The sequence below is a fragment of the Molossus molossus genome, unplaced genomic scaffold (genome assembly GCF_014108415.1).
Source record: "Molossus molossus isolate mMolMol1 unplaced genomic scaffold, mMolMol1.p scaffold_m16_p_8, whole genome shotgun sequence".
NCBI lineage: Eukaryota > Metazoa > Chordata > Mammalia > Chiroptera > Molossidae > Molossus > Molossus molossus.
The window spans coordinates 11740076-11756725 of NW_023425402.1; the positions used below are offsets into that span (position 1 = coordinate 11740076).

Sequence of the window (16650 nt, forward strand, 5' to 3'; positions counted from 1 at the left end):
TGCCCTCGGCCCTGTGGGTCAGTGGGTCACCTCCCGTGAGGCGAGCCCAGGCGGCTGCCCGCCGCCATCCCACCATTTCCGGGGTGCACCCTCCTCACAGAGGGCACCCATGCAGGCCGCCCGCATCCCGCCTGAGCCAGCTTCTTCAGGAATAACCAAGGACAGACTCTGGACGCAGAACCGCCCTGCTAGGGGGAAGACCTGGGCACGGATCCCAGCCACCACCCCGAGGGGGCTGACGGCCTTGGCCTCTGCCCTGACTTGGCACTAACTCCCCGTGTGACCTTGGGCAATCCCCTCATACTCTGGGGGGAAGGGGAGAGAGGGTGAAAGCTGAGATGATCGCAAACCCCTCTTCAAGCTTCAGACTTCTAAGATACTAAAAAGATTCCGCGTCCCCTCCACAGCCTCTCGGATCCTCCGGGTGGCCGGCAGGAGGCAGCGGGACGGCTCTGCCGGCCTGTGGTGTTGGTGCCGCTGAGCTGCAACCCCGATGTGTGAAGTCGGGGGAGTGCAGTAGTCCTTAGGACTGGGACGGAATGGGAGGCCTGGTACGACCCCAGTACTTTCTGAACTAGGAGGCTGGAGTCCAAGAGAGAAAAGTGCCCCGAATGCTTCCAGCCAGTTTATTCGGTGGTGGCTCCGGACCCTAACTCAGAGCTTTGGACTTGAAGTCCAGTGCTCCTACGCCAACCCGCTCTGCCGTCCGTAGAGAAGTCCCCTCAGCCCACCGCATGCTCATGGGGACTTTCTGTCTCAGCTTCCCCCCAAGAGAGGCAAACATCTCAGGGGACCTCCAAGAGTCAAGGACCTCCAGCGAGGCCTGCTCCCTGCCCCGCGAGGAGCCCCGACGTCACCCTCTGGTTTCAGCGGGTGTGATGGATGTGGGCAGTCATGTTGGAGAAGCGGAGGAAGCTGGGTCAGGTGTGGGGGGTCACTGAGCCTTCCCAAGTGTGGGGACGGTTGTGAACAACGAGGGGTCTGGACAGGGGACTCCACCGCCTTCCTCCAAACAAGTGTGGAAGCAGCCAGCCCCTCCCCAGGTGGCAGTGCCCGCCCGCTGCCGGGCCGCTGGGGCCTGACCAGCAAACTCCCTTCTCTGTGGGAATGAAGAGGAGGCATTTGGGAGGTGGAAGGAAATAAATTAAGAAATAAAAACAACACCGGAACCATAAGCAATCCAAAGCCACTTGCTTGTACACTGCATTTGTGGTCAGAAAGGCGAGGGCCCCGCCTTCCCAACACTCAGGGCTCAGTCCCACACTGGCCGTCGAGGCTGCTTTCCCTGAGCACACCCCGGGGGGTGGTGGGGGCCAGGCCTGGGAAGGTGGCATGGGTTGTGTGGGGGAGGCCTTTGACAGGGAGACTAAACTGTCCCTGGATGTAAACATCACCATGGAAACCCCACAGAGACTCGCCAGTGAAGATTCTTTCCCTCCTTCTACCTGCAAGCGTTGGACGGAGGACACCCTGCTCTGAGCCTACACCGTGCTCTCCATCACCCATTCGGAGCTGCCAAAAGTCCCCCGGGCCCCCACTAGGTCACTCTCCTCAAAGGGCAGGAGCATGCCATTGACCGAGAGGCTGCGCTTTGTCCAGATGTTCGAGACCCTCCGCGGGGGGCTGTAGCCACCTGGGGCCACCCCCCCTGCTGCCACAGCTGCAGCCGCGAAGTCCCCCATGTCGAAGGAATGGCTGCGTTTGGCTTTGCCCTCCAGGGGCAGAGGGAGCAGGCTCCTGGCCCTGGCCGCAGGTGGTCCCAGCAGTGGCTCTCGGTCCGAGTGGTGGCCCCTGGCTGACGTCCCAGACCCTCTCCCGCCTGGAGTCCTGGAGTCCAGCAGCTCCTCCTTCCTCTGACTCTTGAGGTCCAGGGAGGCAAAGGCCCCCATCAGGCGGTCAAGGCTGGGCTTGGGGCGTGGGGCCGGGGGCGGGAGCCTCCAGGGACCCTGTCCCAGGGCCGCAGCCTCTCCACTGCCCAGGGAGCTGGAGGAAGAGGAGTCACTGCCTCGGGCCAAGCTGGGACTGAACTCCATCAGCTCGTTGCGCACCACCACCTTGGGCGGCCCCAGCGCGGGGGCCCCGCCGGGCACGCTGCCCAGAGCGGGCTGCTGGGCCCCGTTGGTTTGCGAGTGCACGTTGCTGACCGTGGCAGCCACCATCTTGCCGGGGGCCTCGTGGTTGCAGACCTTGTAGCGCACCATGAGGATGACGATGAAGACCAGCAGCGTGGCCACGATGATGCCGCCGATGACCAGGACCATGGTGCCGCCCAGGAGCTGGCTGTGCATCGACTGGCACTGCGGGTAGTCGGCCTTGGTGAAGAACTGGGCGCAGCCCACGATGTTGGTGGCCGTGAGTGTCGTGGCTGTGTCGTCCCACACGGCCAGCACGCACAGGTCGTAGCCGGTCCCTGACACCAGGTTGGTGACCACAAAGGCCTTGTTGGAAGCTGGGATCATCCTAGGGTGGTGGGGGTGGACACAGAGGGGAGGGGTGGCGAGGGACAGCAGGGGGGGGTGGAGTCAGAAATAGACAGAGAGGGGATGACAGACCCAGGACAGATGGAGAAGTGGGGGGCGAGAGACAGACACAGGGACACAGTACGAGGCAGAGCAGGAGAGACGGGGACAGGTGAAGAGACAGGGAAGGGGAGAGAGGAGGATGGATGGGGCGAGAGGAGTGGAAGGGACAGGTGGGTGACAGGAACAGGGCAGGACAGTGAAGGCGTCCGAGAGACGTGAGGAGTGGAGACGGAAGTGCGTGAGAGACATTCGAGGGTAGAGCGTCCGCGAGAGATGTACACAGACATCCATGAGCGGGTGTGGGAGAGACAGCGAAGAGGTGGGGATGAAGCGGGTGTGTTGACAGTGGAGACAGGGAGGCAGTTTGGAGACGGAGGCACAGAGAAGAAAAGGGAAACCCAGCAGAGACGAGAGAGCAAACACAGGGAGGGGCAGAGGGAGAGACACAGAGAGGCAGAGAGTTAAAGGCCTGAAGAAGAAGCAGAAATTAAACAAAGGGAGCCCTGCACCCCCACACCGAGCCCCACTTCTGCCAAGCCCGCTGCCAATATTCTCAGAGTCTCTGGGGGTGGTGAGTCAGGCCGGCCCTGGCCCCCATCCAGCCCACCTGAGGGCTTGGTCCCACCTCATTCTGTCCTGGGAGACCCAGCAACATTGACGGAGCCTCCTGTCAGGGTCCCGCGCTGTACTGAGGCGCAGGCCGGTCCTGACCTCGGGGGCCAAGGCCGTCCTCACCTCCCCATGGCTGTCTCCTGCCTAGGGAGTGAGAAGTTTGCTGGGGCAAAGTGGGGCCGGAGGGAGCAATGCCAGAGACTAGAGGGGGATTCTGCTTCCCAGGGGGAGGGCGGGTCCTCCGTCATAGCCTTAGCAGGCCGGGCTCGTCCAGAGACCTGCAGAAAGAGTCTCTCTGGTCGGGCAGGCCTAGATGGGCTCCTCTGCCTCAGGAGGCTCTGATGGGGCAACCGTCTCCCCACACGGGGGGGCATCCCGTGCAGCCTGGGGCTCTCTTGCCTGGACCCACAGGAAGCCTGGATGCCAGCCCTGATGGCTGAGGCCTTGTCCGGGGATGGCACCTGTGCTGTTTCCAGAGAGGATGCCTAGGTTACCCCTACGCACTCCTGCAGAACGTCCCCCTCAGCCTGACGATGCCACGCCCCTCTCTGCAGCCTTCCCAGAGCCCGTCCCCCCAAGGACCCTCCACTTCCCTGCCCCTACTATTCAAGGGCTTCACCAGCAAGTGTCAAACCCTCAAACCCAGAGCCAGCAGTTTAATTGAGATCTCAAACATAAAATTCCAGAGGCTGAGAACCTCCCCCCAAGATGTCCGCATGAAGGAGTGGAGATGACGGGCAGGTATTGACATCCCATCAGCGGGCAGCGCGGAAACTGCCTCCCTCTTCACCCTCCCCGCTGCTCTGCTGCCGAGGAAGCCACATGAAGGGGCCTTGTCCCCTGCTTCACCCCAACCCATAGCTACCGTGCTTGGGGCAGCAGAGGCAGCTGGGGGGAGCGGTGGTGGGTCCAGCCAGCGCCTGCAGGCCAGCCCCTTAGCCTACCTGTTTCGCTGGGCTTCGTGGCAGTCCTGTGAGACAGGGGACGCCTGCTCTCATGCCAGGCAATGGAATGGCTGAGACGCAGAGAGGCTCAGTGATTTGCCCGAGGTCACACAGCTGGGACTTGAACAGTAGCTTCTGGGTCCACAGTCCGGGCTTGTTCCTCACCATGACAACCAAGGGACATTTTTCCTCATCTCAGGCCCTCCCTGGCCTGGGGCCTGTCAGCCACTCCTTCCTGGGACGGCGCTCAGGGACCCTGTGCCTCACACTCCTCCGCCAGCAGGATCTCTGGCCTGCGGGAGGTCACTGGGCAGAGCCCTCTGGCCAGTGCTACAGGGCCCACTTCCTTCCCCGGGTCAGGCTGCAAGCTGGAGAGACAGGAGCCACCACCTCCTGAACAGCGACAACAGTCAGGGCAGAGTCCACGGGGCAGCGGGGTGCCAGGCTGTCTTAGGTGCCCTGTGCCTACCACCTCACATTGTCCCCCAGCAGCATCCGGAGGCAGCCGCTGGTATGCCCCTCCTCCTGCAGGGAAACAGGCTCGGGGGTGGGGGGCAAACCCAACCGGCAGAGCTGGGTTCAAACCCAGCGGCCCAGCCCGTCCACGGAGTCACAGCCCTGGGTCACCTGGCCGGGGCACGAGCAACGTAAGCGCAGATCCACTGGAGGGTGGGGTGGGCCGGCTGGTTTATTGAACACCTGTTATGTGATGAGGCCGTCCACATTCCACGCCACATTTCATGTTCACAACAACCTCAGGACACGGGAAGTGACCCACGGCCCGGGAACCACCGCAGTGTTTACGCTGTCTTCTCCTGGGAGCAGGGCCTGCTGGCACCGGCAGTAAACACAGGAAGGGAGCCGACACGGAGGCCTGCTCTGTGCCAGCCGCCGTTCAAGGTCTTTCAGAGGATCAATCCTCATTTAGTCCTCCTGACTGTTGTTGGGGAGGTCGTTACTGTTACTGTCATTTCCATTTTACTGGTAAAGAACCGAGACACAGAAGGACTAAGGGCACCCTAGTAAGTGGCGGAGCTGGGGTCTGAACCAGGCAGTCTGGCCCCAGAGCCGGTGCTCCTGACCGCTGCCAGTAGCCCCTGCCCTGTTTTTCTGCCCTCTGCCGGGGACTTTGTGAGGGACCCTGCTTGACCTTTCTCCCCGTTGCTTCCCCAGGGAAAGTCATGGTGTGATGAAGCCACAACTGGGCCGTGCTGCAAATGATGTGTGACAGGGTGAGGCTGATCCTTGGCTCCCGGGTGAAGGGCCAGGCTTGGAAAAGCCTCGCACAATAATTGGCCTTCAGAAGAAAGCTGCTCCTGGTTCCTCTGCCATGTGTGCGTGGGTGTGTGCATATGTGCACCTGTGTGTGTGTGCGCGTGCGCGTGTGTGCATGCATGTGTGCATGCGTGGTGCATATGTGTGCATTTATATGTGCATGCATGTGTGCGTGTGCGTGTGTGTGTGTGTACTTAAGCAGAGCAGGGGCCACGTGGCTCAAAACAGCTCTGACAGTCAAGCCTTTACCAACAGCAGCACTAACCAGTGTTCACCACGTCTAATCCTGTGCCTGGAAGTTTCCCCGCTGTAATCTCCTGACAGCCCCGAGTTGGTTATCATTCCCAGCCAGGGAAGGAGGAAGCTAGGCAGTTCCCACTTTCAGCGGGCCCTGGAGGAGCTGCGGCCAGATCTGGACCCACTGGGAGTCGAGCCCATACTCTTAGAAGTGGGACCGCTCCCTACTCCAGGCCACAGAAAGGACAAAATGCATGAGAAAGTCACCTGAAATGGGCACTATTCAAACTCGAGGGACCGAACCAAACTCATCCGCTGCCCATGTGGCCTTGTCTACCTCCTCATGGTCCCAACATGACCAGCCACTGCGTCCCAGGGCCGGCTGGGAGGCTGGATCGCGCCTTCCTCCCTGCCCATGTGACACCGGCACCCTGGCTGGCAGTCCCACGCCTGGGCCTCCGGCCCGCCCGCACACTTGGCTCAGGCTCCCCGGCTCTGGCCTGGATGAATCCGCCTCCCATGACTCTCCTGCCTCTGGCCGTGCTCGCACCGCACCTCCAAGAGCTGCTCTGACGCACAGCGCCGGCCGTGCGCCTCACCCGGAACACTTCAAGGGTGACTTCTGAGGCACAGCCCGAGCTCTCGAGCTGGGCTCCCAGACCTGGCTCCCCATCACCTCCTTGGCCTGCCACCCACACCCCTGGCTTGGCACCCGCTTTTAGGGAAATGCTGCAGAATCAGCCCGGCTTTTCAGGGGCAGAAGGCGCACTCATGGAGGGGTAGTGAGACTTTACTTACAAAGACCTCATTCCCAAGGGGTGGACAGGGGATGGGGACCACAGGGAAATAACTCAGGGTGGCAGCAGCCAAGCTGTTACCAGGGGAGGTCACCAAACCCAGGAAGGAGAGAGAACCACGCAGGTCCACAGCTGGATGCTGGTCCGTGACTATGACTCCGGCTCACGATCGGGCAGTACAGAAATAGACAGCAAGCATTAAGAAACTTTTACAGCAACTTGGCACTGATTGTGACATCCAACTCATGGCCATTTTTCCTGATCATTTATTTCTACTCTATTCTTACAAAACCGTTAGTCTGCAACAGATGGGGAGAAAACAGCCCCAGCCCTTCACTGCGAATAGCTTGAGAAGCACTGATCTAGGTGAGAGTTCCCAGCCTTGGCGCTGCCGATGCTTCGGGCTGAATAATTCTTGTTTTGCAGGCTGTCCTGTGCACCGCAGGTTTCACAAGCAGCCCCGACCCCTGCCCACAGACGCCAGAAGCATCTCCTTTCTGACAACCCGACATGTCTCCAGCTATTGCTAGATGTCTGTCCTTTGTGGGCAAAATTATCCCCCGTTGCGACACTTGGTGTAAGAAATTTAGATGAAGGGCAGGGGCAGCCAGGGGCACTCTTATAGCATGGGGACCAGACAAACAAGCACCCTAATCCCACTCTCTTCCCTCTCCTGCTGCTCTGCCGCGGCTCCCCATGGCTGAGCCCAGCCCAAAGCCAGAGCTCCTGGGTGCATGCTGCTCCGTGTCCCAGGGCACCGCGGGGCGGGAGGAGCGGATGGAGACGACATCTGGCGCAACCAGCAGGGCACAGCCTCTGGGTGGAAGGCGCATCCTGAAATTCTGAGCGTTTTCTTCCCGTCACATAAACTAGTGACACTTCTGCTAGCAGAAAACGTGAATTGCTATTTTAAGTGAAGTTGCTCCGATGTGTTAAATTTAATTTAGCTCACATGCTCTGAAACACAATTTAAAATTGCAACTCCAAGCACTCACCCAGGAAAAACAACACAAGCGTAAGAGGCTGCTTCTGAATGGTTTTTCTTTTCTTTTTTTTTTTTTTCCCTATTCATGTTCATTTGGCATTTGTTCAATCAATTTAACACTAGCAAACACATCTACAGATGATACCTACAGCTGATACCAGGGGTCTAAGACAGAAATCACAGCATACTGCGATTCTACTAGCTCTCAGAGATGTCTCCTTTCACCAGCCCCTCGCCCTGATGAGGAACTACATTTCCCAGGCTCCCTTGCCTGTTCCCAGGCTCCTTTGCCCTCAGGCTTCCAGACGGAGTTGGCCAATGGAAGCACTGGAGGAAGACTGGAGGGTTGCAGGAGGGGAGAAGCTAGTATTGCTTCCTTTTTCTGCTTCTCCCCCTTGGCTCCCGAGCCTCCTCTCTGGTCCCAGTTCCTGGGGTTCTCTCTCCTGCAGATAGATGTGGAGCTCAGGCTCTGGTCATAACATCTCCTCCGTGTTCCTCCATCCTTGGACGGGGGAGGGGTGTTAGTGGCTTTGGGCTCTAGCTAACCTCAATGCCTCACTGTCCCCCTGCTTGACCCCCAGCAGTTCCATCACCCATATAATCCAGCCCCTGCACTGAACTCCCTCTGAGAGTGTTCTTTCCCCCGACTGCCTCCTGAGTGACACAAAGAGATGCCCATTGCATAACAAGGATACTCTGCCTATTAATTTATCATTTTCTCCTCACGCTTTGGAAAAAGACTGTCACCACTTCGTGTCAGCCGCAGCACATCTTGGCCTCACCTAGCGGACCTCCAGCCTTGGAAGCTCTGGGACACCCTCCCTGAGTGTCTCGCCACTCCCCAAACAAAGCACCTCGAAGCTTCTGTGCATAGCAGCCCCTCCTCCTGGATTCTCCAGCTCCTCCTCCCCCTGGGACCTCATCCGTCCTTCAGGCCTGACTCAGACGGCCTCTCCAGCCCGCCCCTGCGCTCCTGTCCCACGGCCCTCTGTGGACCCCTCCGTTGGTGCCCCGGGTCTGTGCTGCGTCTCCCATGAGGCCTCGGTCTGTGTCCTAGTCATCTTTGCGTCTCCACGCCCATCGGGACATGGAGCAGTGGCTGGGAGAGGGCTCTGCTCAGTGGGAGGCTATCCAAGTGTGGGCTGTTCTCACTTCAGTGCGATGGCTCGCTCGTGGAGGTGACGCTGGCTGGTGGGCAGAGGTTTGTCCAGAGAGGCTCACCGCAGGGACTCCTAACGACGTTCAGGGGTGTGATGTAGTTAAGGGTTTGGGGGGGAGTGTGCAGGCATGAAGGGAAACGCGTGTGCGTGTGTGTGACACAGTGTGGGGGGCATATCTGTGTGTCTGATATCATTTGAGAGCTGAGCGTGTGTGTGTCTGAGAGAGAGAGAATAAATGTCCATGAATACGGTCTGGAAGGTTCTGATTCCAGGCAACCTCAGTCATTGTTTCCAGCTCTCCTGCTAGTCCCTCAACCCCACCCCCAGGCTCCCACAGTCTCCTGACACTGCTGAGGTGGCTCCCGGTGTGACCTCTTCCAGAGACGCTGCAGGCCAAGCCTGCTCTTCCCGGACGGCCCCACTCACAGGCACTAGGGGCATCCAGCCACGGAACGGGAGAGATGCCAAGCGTCGCCACCCAAAACCTGTGAGCTGACGACCAGAGTGCACTCTCCACGCTCCTGGGCTCACTCCGGCCTGCGCTCCCAGCCTCCCTTGCACCTAGGGGCGTCCAAGCAGTACCTTCTGGCAGACGGAGTGAGGTGGCAGCAGTGCGTGCCCCCCCTGGGCCAGGCAGGCCTTCAAAGGGAGAGAGCACCTGCGCCCCCCCCCTTCCCTGTTGCTGGCCGGACCCTGGGTGTGGTGACCCTCCTTGACCACATGGATGACAACAAGGCCCGGGGGTGATGGAAACCTGGAGCCTGAGTCTTCAAGTGAAGAAAATATCCCGACTGACCGGGTGTACCACCCGGGGCTCCCAGGAGGGCCAGAAATCGAATTCTGTCCTGTTGGAGCCTTTAAGCGTTTCAACCATCATTAGCTCTCCTGACTAACTCAGCCCGCTGCGATCAGAGGTGAACTCGAGGGGCTGTTCCGTGAGGTGTGTGACAGGTACGAGGTGAGTGTGTATTTGTGTAAGAGAAGGAATTTGGTGCTGGTGTCCACACGAGAAACGCAGTTCTGGTTTCCTTGGCGTTGTCACAAACTCCGGCTCTTTCCTCTCCAGCCTCCCCCGCCCCACCGCCCCAGCGCCAGCACTTTTTGGGTGCTCTTCCCCTCCCCCATTAGTGATGCACCCCAGCGGCCTGCTGGGCCCCAGCACTAATTTGGAGAAGGCGCAGCAAGCCTCTCCACTCCCCTTGCCTGGCTCTGCACCCTCATTACTGACTCTTCACAGAATCACTGGCCTGCCAACCTCTCCGGCCGGATGCAAGACCTCAGGGCACATGAAAGGGCCTCATTAAACCGAGCAAGCGGCCCTGGCTCCCAGCCTCTCCCTTGCCCCGCGAGCCCCAAAGGTGCTGTCTGTGTCCCTGGGCGCACTGCAGGAGTGGAGACGGGGCTATTTCTATCTTGAACACAATTTACTGCCTACTCACCGTGTGCCGAGCCCTTGACAGGCAGGTCTCTGCTCCATCATGCTGCCTCTGTGAGGTAGGAATGGTGACCCACATGACAGAGGAGGGTACTGAGGCTCAGGCAGACGGGCCACCTGCCCAGTTCACACGGCTGGAAAGGGCTGAGCCCGTGTGATAAGTGAGGTCCGCCAGGCCCGAGCTTTGTCTACCCTAGGCTGCACGGCCTTGAACGGAGTGGAGCAGAATCAGATTTTAGCAAGAAGCACGTCTTAGAGTTGGGCTGTTTGAGAGCAATTAAAAATATTTATCTTCCTGCGACGACAGCTAACATTTATTGAACGCTTACTGTAGGTCCAACAGCTTTGAGTAATCTACGCGTACCCGCTAACTTAATCCTCACAGCAAGTCTAGGAGGGCGGCTTCGCCCTGCCGGTGAGCGGCGGAGCCCGGTGCCACGCAGGTGCCGAGGCAGAGCGCCAGCGGCCCTTCCCACAACCGCAGGAGCGCCCCTGGAAGGCTTGCTGTGTAAGGAGTGGGGGATGCCGAACCGGAGGAAATGGATCACTGATCGTGAAAATCCAGATCTTGGGGACACGTGGCCGGCACACCCGAGCAAGCCAGACTCCGGGAGGTGTGGGCAGCGCCTGGATCCGGGCTGGGCCAGCAGGCAGACACGGTGGCTTCACACCCACGGCAGGGCATGTTTTCTGCCCCATGTGCGTCCAGAAGTCACTCAGAAGACTGGTGGCATCAGTGCCAGCTAAGCCCTGGCGCAGCGACTGCAGACATTAGATACTGGAAGGTGGGCCAAAGTGAGCCAAGCCCGGCAGGCTGCCCTGGGCGCATCTCCCAGGGTAAGGACTCGCCTGGTGGCAGGTGAGAATGTGACCCGAGAGGCACTGCCTTTGCCTCCTGACTCAGGGTGTGTGGCAGAGCCAGCTGCCGGGCACAGGCTCGGAAATCACCAGCCCCTGCGTCTGGCTGAGACAAAGTGTCGCTCCATGTGGAGAGGACAAAGCCAGGTCAGAGCACTGGACCAACAGGGTTCAAAGCCCAGAACTGTCACTCACTGGCCGTGTGACCTCGGGCAAGCCGCCGATCTCTCTGTGAGGGGGCAGAGATGACAGGCCCCCCTCACAGGGTTGCTATCAGCACTAAATGAGTCGGTGCCGATTACTAGAACCAAGCCTGGCCCACAGTGAGGGCTCAGTGTGCTAGTGACTGAGTGAGGGAGTCATCTCATCCCGACAGGACAGAGATGGGTCCCGCAGGCGCAAGGTTCAGTTAGATACTGATGGGCGAGGCAGGTATCAGGTGCCCAGCCCGGCTCGGGCCCAGCTGTCTGCGGTCTGGCAGTGTGTCTGGGCACAGGCTGCTGGCCCAGCCTCCCCCGCAGCCCAGGCGCAGCCTGATTTACCAGGACATCCGCCGGCTCTTTCCAGTCCTCCCTCTGCCATCTCCATTCCCAGACCACAGGACACGGTGCTCAGGGCTCCCAGAGGGGAGGGGAGAGGGCCCGTCCGTCCCTCTGTAACAGGCTCCATGCTCTTCCAGGGACGTGCCAGGCAGCCCACCCCAGCTTCACACCCCCCCAGCGGCTCAGATTCCCCGCTCACATTGGGCTGGGGTGACAGCTGCTGCTCCCTCCAACCGTCCCCAACTCGGCCCCGTGGGGACACCCAGAACAAGGTGTTTCTCTCTCTGACATGTGTTGGTGATTCCCAAATTGTGCGGCAGCTCTCTCAGCCCACTGTGAGCCTTCGATTCTCCCGAGCTCACACTTGCCTTCCTCCTGACCCTTCCTCCGACACTGTCCAGCGTACACGCCGGCCGCTCCCCTCTGACCACACGGCTGTGAGAGCCGAGTCAGACCCACAGTCCCCCAAACAGACATCGCACTCCCGTGGAGGCCCCGCCGAGCGGGCTGTCAGTGGATGCAGCCTGGGATGTCCCTAGGGTTGCTGTGAAGCCATTCTGCACCCACTGTTCCCCTGGGGTGGCATTTCTACCGCTGCAGGCTGAGAGACTCAGGCAAGCCCCTCCACCCCCCGCTGCACCCCCCTTATCTTTCTCCCTTTCTCATTCTCTCTGTCTCTTCGCATCCAAGTCTCTGTGGATGTGGAACTTTCTCTGTATTTAATTGTCTCGAGCTCCCAGTCGTCAAGAACTGGGTCGGCAGGTCTCAGAGGAAAAGGTGTGGTCTTTGCAGTCAAACGGAAATCTCCCCGAAGGCCGGTCTGCCGCCGACCGACAGCGTGACTCTGGATCCTTTTCCTCCTCTGAGCCTCAGTTTGCCTGAGTGTGAAATGGGGATCGCCGTACCCACCTGCTGTGCCGAGTGAGAGAAGCAAGCCCGGTGGGGATGAACACGGCAGCCCCTCTGCTCCCCTCCCAGGGCCATGTGGTGCCCCAGCGACAACAACAATGACAGTTGCCATTTCTCTCCTCGAGGAGCTGAGAAAAGCTTGCTCAATAGCAATTCATCACTTCCAGAAAAAACGCAGAAGGTGTCAGACCAATTATACGCCGTTGTAAACTCAGGAGCACGCAGAAGGAAGGTTCCAGCCGCGTCCAGGTGCACGGACCCGAGTCAGTGCCCCCCACCAGGGATGAACCTGATCAGACCGCTCCCCTCAGTTCGGCAGGATGAAGCCCTGAGGACGGACGGTGCTGATGCTGCATAACAGTGTGAATGACTTAAAGCCACTGAACCGCACACTTAAAACTGGTTAGAATAGCAAATGTTATGTTATGTATATTTTAGCACAATTTTTAAAATGGCCAAAAAAAAAAAAAAATGTTATCAGAAAGCAAACTCTGCCAGGTGGGCAGGAAGAGCAGAGGTTGTTGGAAACATGTCTGTCACTTCAGTGTGACTGACCCACACGTGGGTGGCAGTCACCAGGGGCTTCTTGGTTCAGTGCCCGTGGGCTTGGTTGGCCCGTCAGATTGGGGTGGTAGACGGCATTCAGGGAGGGACCCGTGGGACAGGGTGGCCCCTGGCCATGTGCCTGCGGGTTGAAGAACAGGTTGAAGAACAGGGCAGCTCCAGAGCAGAGCTGGCACACGTCACATACATGGACATGGGGGCGCGGACATGAAGCACGGTGGTTCACAGCATCCACTGGGGTGTCAGCTGGGCCTGGGTTCAAATCCTGCTCTGCTAATGACTAGCTGTGTGACCTGAGGCAGATTATCTAACTCTCTCTGCTTTAATTACTAGGAACTCCACTACCTACTTTGTGGGACTGTTGTCAGGATCATGAGGTAAGTATGTTAAACACTTGGCAGGATGCCGGGCAATAAATGAATGCACCTAAACACTAGGTTTTGTTTCAGTGACAATGGTAGAGTCCACAGTGAGCTTTCATAGAAGAAACCAAGATGAAGTGACATCTTCAATCATTTCATGGAGGGCTTTTGGGGACCTGCCTGTTCCGCCAGTATCATCCCCTCCTTCTGTCAAATCGAAAGCTCCCTGAAGAAGTGGATGGTGCCCACCCCCAGGCTGAACCGGTGCTATGCGAAGAGAGCTGGCCGACTGTGCAGTGTGGTAAGTCACCGCGCACCCCTGAGCTCACTCAGTCTTCTTGCCTGCAAAGTGGGTTCATATTGATCGTATGGCATCATGGTGGAAATTGAATACGGAATTTGTTCAGTAATGAGTTCAGTGCCTTATATATGTTTATATAATGAAAAGCGGCCACGGTGATGCTTGATTTGGTATCTGAGATCAGGTCCCGGGCCCCCGTCTGCTGGCTGAGCCCTTCTGAACCGGGAGATGGCGCCCCTCTGACTCTCGGCTCCCACCTGTCGAATGGGAGTGGGAAGCCCGCTGCTCAGCCCACGGACTTGCTGGGAAAGCCTGGGAAGGAGTGTCTTCTTGGACAGCGCGGGAGGGTGAACGTTCACGAGTGAGAACCGTCGCTGTGCGTCGCGGGACACTCAGCACCCGTGCGTGAAGGCGTGACCGAGAACGGGCTGGCTCCTTGAGCACTGCTCCTGCTGCATGTGTGGAGGCCGGACACCCTGTGACCCTGCCTCCGCCCGCAGAGAAGCTTTCCGCCAGAGTCCGAAGGCGCCTGCCCAGCACTTCCCTGGGCTGTTTCCGCAGATCCTCCCCGGACCAGTGCCTCTCCAAACAGGCTGGCCAGGAAGGGATGCACCAGGGCCGGGAAAGGAATGACCTCTGCTGTGGGCCCCAGGTGGGCAGTGGGGAAGCTGCTCTGTGCAGCGAGTGAGAGGCCCTGACACAGGCCCAGCGTGGAGCCAGAGGACAGAGGACGCGGGAGCACAGCTGTGCCCACCACCAAATATCCTGGGGTCCAAGCTGAATGGACAAGACTAAGCCAGGCTCCGTCACAGACTTGCTGTGTGGCTTTGGGCAAATCATTTTCTTCTCTATGCTTTATGTCCAACTCTGACATTCTAGAATTCCACAGAAACATCACTAGAAGAGGGGTGACAGAGCATGGGGGTTCAGGAGCATGGCAGGCAGGGTGCAGCCATCAAAGGATTATGAGGCCCTGGCTGGTTTTCTCAGTGGTTAGAGCATCGGCCTGACCACCAAAGGGTCTCAGGTTCCATTCCTGATCAAGGGCACATACCTGGGTTGCAGGTTTGATCCCCAGTCCTGGTCGGGGTGTGGTGAGAGGCAACCAATTGATGTGTCTCTTTCACATCAATGTTTCTCTCTCTCTCTCCCTCTCTTTATCTCTCCCCCTCCCTCCCTCCCTTCTTTCCACTTTCTCTCTAAAAATCAATGGCAAAAATATCCTCTGGTGAGGATTAACAACAACAAAAAAAGTGTTGTGAGAGTTTGGGCATAGGGTCCCCAATTCTCTGAGCACATCAGATTTTACACCAGAATGACCTGGGCTCTGGGTTCAAATCCTGACTCACAAATTACTGGGTGCACAATCTTACTCGTGTGACTTAACTTCCCAGAGCTTCAGTCTTGTTTGCAAAAGCAGTTTGCAACCCAATATTCAGAAGCATATGAGGACCAGAAATAATGTACGTGAAGCGCTGGCATACAGTACATACCCAATAAATCACACTGGGTACAGCCTGCCATTGAATAACGTCATTTCATTTAACGCTGTTTTGTTCTAAGGCTCGTGACATGCTGTAGGAACTTAACTCCTTATATCAGTTAGCCTACGGTAAAATTGGCTTTGTTCTGCATTATTTCACTTAAGTTGCTGAACCGATTGACAACGTTAAGTGAGGACTTACTGTATATAGTGCATGTTTGCGTACTTTATCGTCTGTCATCTACCTGTCTGTCTGTCTATCATCTGCCTGTCAGCAGCAGCATCTTTTTTGTAGAGAGCACTAACACCACCCAACCCCCACCCCGTCTCCTGGCAGGATCTCTTGCTGTGGCAGGTGAGCAGCCTGGGGACACTGGTGGGTCGCCTTGGGGTCCAGGGTCTCTGTGCTGAGCAGGAAGACGAGCCCACGATGAGACTAACTCATTAGCAAGGGGCTTGCAGGTGAGGCTGGCCTGGCCTGGAGGTGCCGTGTCCTGGTTTTCTGGGAAAAACTGAAAACAGTAGTTTTACTCTCTTCCCCCTTCCTAGCCCCTCTCCAAGCCTGGGGGACAGGCAGCTCCTGTGAGGACAATCAGCACAGAATGGAGCACTGAATGCGTTTCAGTGTCCCTCGAGGATGGCCGTGTGGGTCTGTGATCTTTGCGCGGAAGTAATCGTGTAAGTAAATCATGTGCGAGTAAATCACAGACTTTCTTGCTCCCGTCTGTACTTTCTGGGGAGTCTCTCCTGCACGGTTTGTTTGCAGGCATGGATCTGAGGCCTCAGGAACTGGCCTGCTCTCCTGCCACTGGTGGGGAGGGGCCACGCTGGGCTCACAGGGTAAGGCTGAGGCTCCCGGCCCTCTCCCACGCGCAGGTGGAGTGGAGGGTGAAGGGGGGTGCCCATTGGCCAGTGTGTGAGCAGTGTGGGTGCAAGTGTGTGTCCACTGGCTACTGTGTGTGTGTTTAGTGACTGATGTAGAAGCAACGCTGGTGTGTGAGCAGAGCCGAGAGGAGGGTGTTGGTGCAGCCTGTGAGTGTATGTGAGCACTGAAACGGTGCACTGGGGGAGATGTCCTTGCAGGGCCTGCATCTCCTGTGAGGGCCCACCACGCCCCACCCCATCTCCTCGGCTCTGCCCCGTGTTCTGCTGCAGCCACCTGGCCCCTTGTTGCTCCTTAGACACTCCGGCCTCCGGGCCTGCCTCGCCTGGGCTGTTCCCTCTGCTGGAATGCCCTCCCGCAGAGTTCTGCCGGTCTCGCCTCTTTCAAGTCTTCTCAAGTCTCCCTTCTCAGTGAGCCCGCCCGGCCCCCCACTAATACTGCCATCTGCCCACCGCCCCACGCCCCGACCCTTTTGCACGGCACGTATGGCCCGCCCGCGGACGTGCGCACTGATCGCGCCCCGCGCGTCTCCCACGAGGACAGGATCTCCACGTTGTTTTGTTCACTGATCCATCCCAAGCCCCCAGAGTGGCGGCGTTTATTTCAGGGCACATTTGCGTCTGGTTCCTCCTTGGTAGCGCGGAGGCGATAACAGCAGCTGCCCACTTCACGGCGTTGCTGGGCGGAGCAAGCGATGAAGACCGGGGCACCGGCGCGGCCTGGCGCGGCTCCGGAGACGCTGCTGCACCACCGCCTCCGTCCCAGCAGCAAGTGCATCAAC

General features: G+C 58.5%; 1 protein-coding gene across 1 annotated transcript in view; it reads right to left on the bottom strand.

Annotated features, from left to right (window-relative positions):
* Positions 1-1172: 1172 nt before the first annotated feature.
* LRFN2 (leucine rich repeat and fibronectin type III domain containing 2) overlaps positions 1173-16650 on the bottom strand; it is a 181021-nt gene continuing 165543 nt past the window's right edge. The window contains exon 3 of the mRNA XM_036248783.1: positions 1173-2460. Within this exon, the coding sequence (XP_036104676.1) occupies positions 1482-2460 (979 nt within the window). The 3' untranslated portion in view covers positions 1173-1481. The remainder of the gene's footprint in view (positions 2461-16650) is intronic.